Below are 6,444 nucleotides of genomic sequence, written 5' to 3'. Positions count from 1 at the left end.
CTGTGATTGCGGTTGACATGGGGTTCACTTTGTAATAGCAGACTGTGGGTCCGGACTGTAAAAAGGATCAGTCAGGAAATGAGGAAAAAAGAAAAAAAAAAGAACCTGGATGTGTTCATTACAATTGGCCTAGCCTACTATGAAGCAAAAACATTTATTAATGTAAACATGATTTATAATCACCCTAATTACAGCCATCATCATAATTTAAATGGAGCTTAGACGCCATAATGGGTCAATGCGTAAAAAGGCTTGTTGTTGCTGAACATTTCCACTTGGAGATGGAGAGAATTGAATCATGCATTTGGTATTTCAGACATTTCTCTAAGCCCTCATCCGTCTCTCTCCATCATCCTCAAACATTAAAGATAATCTCTGTTGGCTTGTGATAGTGTTTATCATCTCATGTCAGTGAATACTCAGCAGCAGGCCATACTGTCTCTTTATCAAAACACCAGTAAATCACAAATGGTAAAATAGGGATGGTAAAATGATAGCATTTATGTTTTATATTTTATGTATTAGTTTAATATACAAAGTTCTTATTCTCCTTGGAGGTTTTCATGTTTTATTGCCTTATAATATCAAATTAGGAGATTTAATTTGTTTTTTATATCTAAACAAAAAAGATCTGTTTATATCCATGTGAAAGCAGATTTCTACAAATACACAACATATAAACATAAACATAAAATACATGTTTGCAAAAGTATTCACCTCCTTACATAAAAACCTAAACCTAAATCAGGTCTGGTGCAGCCAGTAAATAGAGATCTTGTGTGTCGTTAAGGGCTTTGATTTGACTGCAGTATACACCTTGAAGGTCAAAATTGTGCAGAGTTGATGTTGTATTCTTAGAGACATTAAATCCAATTTTATTTTGGTAAGACAGTAAAACATGACAACATCCAAAGAGGATAAATATTTCTTCATAGTTTTAATATATCTAATGGACAAAGTAATGCAGACAGGAGGGGTGAGTGTTCCTTGTTTTGTTTTTAGTTCTCTAAGCCCACTTGCATGCTAAAAGACTTACAGCATTATTCTCAACTGCAATGAAACAGTATAAGGGCTCAGTCTCTTCTTCCTTTCCCCCAAGCGGTTACTAAATGTCTCTGTCTTTGAGACAAAATTACTGTCCAGGCTTGGCGAACTTCAGAGCATTCTGCTGTCACAAACAGATGTGGTACTCTGTGACTGCTTTTTCAGGCTCAAGGCAAAAACAACCACAGAGTAATAGGCTGATAATCAAAAGGTTCCCTCTGTCATTTCACTGTCACACTGACACACTTCTTAGGCACCATGTGGGTCACCTTCTTCCTCTTGCGAAAGAAGTGACAAGAGTTTGAGTTAAAGTAGTTCAGATCTTTTGTCTGTAACCATCCGTTTAAGAAAAAAAGTCTATTGAGGAGAACATCCTGCACTTGGAAATGTTCTGCTTTTGAACGGGGGCGGGGGAGACAAAAGGGGAAGTGCATCATGTTTTGAAGTTCAAGTGGCTGACGTCCTAATAGGTGCATGCCTGCTTCCTCTATCAACCATTAACCTACGGCAACTGCATCAGTCACAGTATTTTGCTAGACAACAGACGTCTGAGCCTTTGGTGTGGGGTAATAATGGGTTCAAGGGGCTTTAAGGGAATGTTGGCTATCTTGAGTGGAACCTTCCTGCTTTTGTGCTAAGTTATTTTGGAACAGTTGTGCCCTTTTAGGTTTGTTTTGACAAAAAAAAGTCCCCCCCCCCAAGAATCAAACATTATATGCAGTAATGACCAAGAATAACACAACGTGTATGAAACAATAATATTCCAGAAAGAGCATTGGATTAAATTACCTTTTTATTCTAATTTATAGAAGGCTACCTTTTCATAATTTAAGCAATACACATGTACAAAACACAGTATCATCTAAAATATAGTAATACATAACCTAGTAACCATGACAAATTAATTTTAACCAAGTTTCACATTCAAAATAGAAAAATATTTCTGGTTTCAATATAACATTCTTGAAGTGTTATGAGGGGGGGTGGTGGGTGTAAATGAATTCCAGATGTTCTCTACAATTCATTGGATATTTCCTTTTTAAGATATACAGAGCAAGAATGTACAATAATCTCCCTGTCTTGCAAACAAATTACGTTGCATGTATGTACAATGTGGCGTCTGATTAGCTTAAAAGTAAGAACAGCTGTACACAGTATGTAAAGATGTAGAAATATGTTTCGTGATCTCATCAGTCATCTGTATGTGACTGTGTAAGCTGCCCGATGACACACTGATAAAGTCTTTTATTTATAACCTTTGCGTCCAAAGAAAACATGAACACAAACTCACTGTGAGCTGTTTGAAAAATGAGAAAGTTCTGAGATGAAAAGAAAACATCCCTTAAACGCTCCTGTTCATGAAACCCTCAGTATTATCTCAGACGCAGAATCAAAACAACTGGGCTTCTTGGACATGTGGAGCCCTGACTTTACATGTGTGACTCTGTTCCTCTTGCTAAGGCAGACGCCAGACAATGTGTCTCTTCAAGTCTGCTGCCGCAGGACAGAAGAGATGGAAGTGATTTCTCTACAGCCTATGTTCCTCAAGGAATAACAGCGGCCAAAGTGACGTTGTTTCTCAGTATCGAGAAACCACTTGACAAACAGAGGTATGGTTCTGTCTCCATTAGTGCTGTTTTCTGGTTCTCTCCACATCCACCCAGTTTTGTCCTCTGCCCCCATTGACCCTTCCTATCTGCAGGAGCAGGACTGGACGGACATGTTGGGGTAAACTTTGAGCACTGGGTTCCTGGATTCATCCTGGTAGAGCACAGCTAGGGGGGTCATCTTTTCTGGGACACAGCAGGGCTCAGGGACTCCAGGGATGATCCCGACGGCTCGGACTATGCTTTGGATGGTGGCGTGGTTAGACGGTCTTACAACCTGAAAGAGGTGTGAGTGGAAGAGAAAATCAATAAAAGGGAAACGATCACGCTATACTTAATATAAAATTTTGGAAAACATTTAAGTGGCTTAGATGTTTGTGCTCCTACCTTGGGCATGGGAAATCCACATGTGCCAGCGCAATAGTAGGCATCAAAAGCCTTGGGTGCTATGACCCACTCGCTCCAACCAATGTCTGCAAAATCCACTCTGAGGTTCCTCCTGGAGCAGCCTCTGTGCTGGTTGTCGCCCCACTGCCTCCTCCGGGCCTTACGCATGGTTTGTTCATCAAAATTTAGAACAGGTGACTGAGAGATTGTGCTCCCCTTGTGTTTTTTCCCATCCTTTCCCTCGTTTCTCCGCTCATGCTTTCGTCCATCGCTGATGTCTTTGAGTTTTTTCACAGTTGAGTCGTCAGGTTTGAGCGCCTGTGATGTTCCTTCTTCATCTTGAAGAAGCTGAGGTTCTTCTCTGTCACGTGCTCCTCTACCATGCTCCACTCCTTCCTCCTCCTGACTCTTTCTTTTCTTTTCCTTCTTTCCGGGTTTAAGCTTGGGTTTGAGTGCCAGGTACCAAGTGCTCTCCCAAAGGTCATCCTTCCTGTATCCATCAGGCCTGTAGTCAACCTCTGGCAGCTCATTGTTCTGAATGGGGTCAGGGAGCAGAGTTGCTTCCCTTCTCACGCGTCCTTTCAACTCTGGTGAGGAGTTGGGTCTGTGCAGGAGCTGAGAGGGCTGAGAGGAATGTGAGGGCTCTCCTCCCTCGCTGAACGGGTCATATCTCTGAAGGCTTGCAGACACACTGTTGGGCTCTGCTAAGGCTTGGTCATTAGCATACAGTAACAGGTAGGGCAGGCTGCCAGCGGACAGCACCTCCTCTGGTTTCCTCTGGTACTTCTGCTCCAACTCTACTGACACCAGGAGATGACCCTTGTCCCGTGCCTCCATTATGACCTGGGTCACATCTTTCATCTGCCACACCCCTCTCCTGTGGGGGTGGAAGGTCACATTGCCTAGAACTGACCCCATTGACCCTGATCTGACCTCTGACCCAGAGCGAAGGAGCAGGCTGATGGACGGAGAAGGGTGGACGGCTGAAGAACGACAGGATGGGCTTTTGAAGCGTTTACAGAACCAGGGTTTTTGATGAGGGTGCCGGTCAACCAGGAAGTGGAATGTTGCAGAGAGGATGACCTCGGAGTCCTGGAGGGTTGTAAGGTTTAGTCGATACACCGTGCTGTGGCCAGAGGGGTCTGCAAAGACAATCAATCAATCAGTGTCAGATAGTCAACTAAACAATCTGACAATTTTATTCACAAGATGGTTTATTCTAAAAGAATAAAAATTTCCACTGATCCTCGACATGAAAGATGAATCCACACAGAAACATTAGGCAGTTTTGTGGTTTACATGTTTGTGTTTGAAAAGGATGAAGTAGTTTTATGTGTCCCATTGTTCTTTTGTTGTTTTTGACAGGTCCATACTAATGGGCTGAAATATTTGACATGGTTTGACAGATGTTTTGCCAGTGTATGCATTATTTGTCAGAAGAATAAATGACTGGAAAATGAACAATTTGATGTCCTGGGAGGAAAAGGATTTGGGGAAAAAAGGGGTCAAATTGAACCAAAAACACTCCTGCAGCAGTTAAAAAAGTGTGACTATTAAACAGCTTTCCTTGTTCTGTGCTACATGACTGGGCTGTGTGGCTGGTGCTCCTTGGTAGGATTGCAGAAGGTGCCCTTAAGAGGAACCAGACTCTGGGGATCTGGGTAGTACGAGTAGAGGAGGAGAGAGCTACATATTCATGATGAACATTAACTTCAACAGCAGAGTTATTGTTCATTGTATAAGAGTTCAGCGGAAGTATGGACTGACTCAAGAGATATACATTACCTCGGATTCAGTGTGCATATGGAAATGCTTACCTCAGTTTCTTTTAAAGCCACCCCTTAAGCCTAATACAGCCAGCACTGTCTGCCCAGACACCAAGACATAATCAACTGTTTTAACAGATCTGATATTGTTGTGAAAACTCTCTTACATCTCTCCTTGTATTACACTCAGCCTCTGCAGTAAAAATACACACGTGTTATGATATGCCATCTGAGAACTACATGGGATATAAATGTCTATGAGTTGTGTTTATAAAAACAGCATCAGACAGAGAGGAACGACTGTGCTTTAAGCTCCCTTGACTCCAGGACGTGGAGTCAAACATGTCCTATAGCCACATCAGGAACACAGAAGCCACTACAGTGGTCTTTTTGCAGCGCCTAACTGCCGCTGAGGTTTTACTGTATTGGAGCTGGGCATTGCTCGCAGGGGATCGCATGCATTCTTGCGCTTATTGCGCGTCTGTCTGCGGTAATTGATCAGACACCACTGCAAAAGGGAGACAGCTGCTGCCTCAAACCCAGTGTGCCCACAGCGTCCCAAAATCATTTAAATACATTCTCAGACTGTTCCAAAACAATCATTTCTATTTAGAGCGTCTGACCGAGCCATGCAGACCCATTCAACGCTTGGACTTTTAATAGCCATCCATGGAGAGGATTATGGGAGCTTTCTGAACTCTCCTGATATTTATTTTTTGCTTTTTGCGTCAGATCACTTGCGAATTAAAGGCACACAATACTATTTTTCTTCTATAATAATAAAAAAATGTTTCCTTTGAACGCTTTTGCAGTAGGTGATAACTATCGATTGCGCAGGTTAATCAATGCATTCACACACCTTGACTGGCTCTGAAACTCCTGACAGTGTTTCCCTCTTTGAGACGGTTTTCTCTGTTGTATTTCTCGTACAGTTTGGACATGTGCTGGGAGACCATGTCCTGATCCAGGTCATCTGAGAAGGGGTCCGGCGAGGACGGGAGGAAGCTACTGTCCTGTGCGCTCCCAGAGCTCCCTTTCATGGTCCTAAGTGATGCAGCACCCAGGAAACAGTTTAACATCAACAGGAACAGGTGCGATGAAATCAGATTTGGAGCTGCCATTTAAGTGCTGAAATGAATACAGAATCCAAACAGTGCCGAAAAACGTTGTCCAAAACTATCCAAGGTGGGCTTTAAAGGCGCGCCAAAACAATCCAGACTGAAATGGCTGTGCGTAAATGTTCCACCTCTCCTCTCACTTTTCCGCTTCGTGCTCGGTGAGCCGTCTCACTCCTCTGTGTCAGACTGTGTGGGACGTGGATGCTGAATGGGTTTTAGTCCAGGCAGCAGTTGGAGCTGCTACTTTTACACTTTCGTCTGTGTGAGCGCTTGAGGCTTGAGGGGGTTATACTGGAGCGGCGAGAGGTGCTGACGTATACTCCTGTCAGCCAACGAGGTCTCTGCAGAGCACACAGCCAGAAGTGGAGGTCATGATGCTGACCCCCCCTTCTCTCTCTTTGATGATGATGATGATGATGGTGGTGGTGATGATGATGATGGTGTTGACGATGATGATGTCTTCCTTATGTTGTTTTCCATCGATGGAGTAATAACTGATCCAGTGGCTTGGCACAGTGTGTC

The 6,444-nt window shown here is 43.1% G+C and overlaps 1 protein-coding gene across 1 annotated transcript; it reads right to left on the bottom strand.

Moving 5' to 3' along the window:
• Positions 1-758: 758 nt before the first annotated feature.
• Positions 759-6,225, bottom strand: gdf10a (growth differentiation factor 10a). The gene is made up of 3 exons (XM_010737596.3): positions 5,664-6,225; positions 3,039-4,180; positions 759-2,928 (listed from the first exon to the last, which is right to left on the bottom strand). The coding sequence occupies exons 1-3, from the start codon at positions 5,923-5,925 to the stop codon at positions 2,737-2,739; spliced, it is 1,596 nt and encodes a 531-aa protein (XP_010735898.3). The 5' UTR covers positions 5,926-6,225; the 3' UTR covers positions 759-2,736.
• Between the last annotated feature and the right edge of the window lie 219 nt (positions 6,226-6,444).

This window comes from Larimichthys crocea, chromosome III (assembly GCF_000972845.2).
Source record: "Larimichthys crocea isolate SSNF chromosome III, L_crocea_2.0, whole genome shotgun sequence".
Classification (NCBI taxonomy): Eukaryota; Metazoa; Chordata; class Actinopteri; family Sciaenidae; genus Larimichthys; species Larimichthys crocea.
Note: the sequence above shows the minus strand (reverse complement) of the source record. Positions and strands in the feature narration are given on the sequence as shown.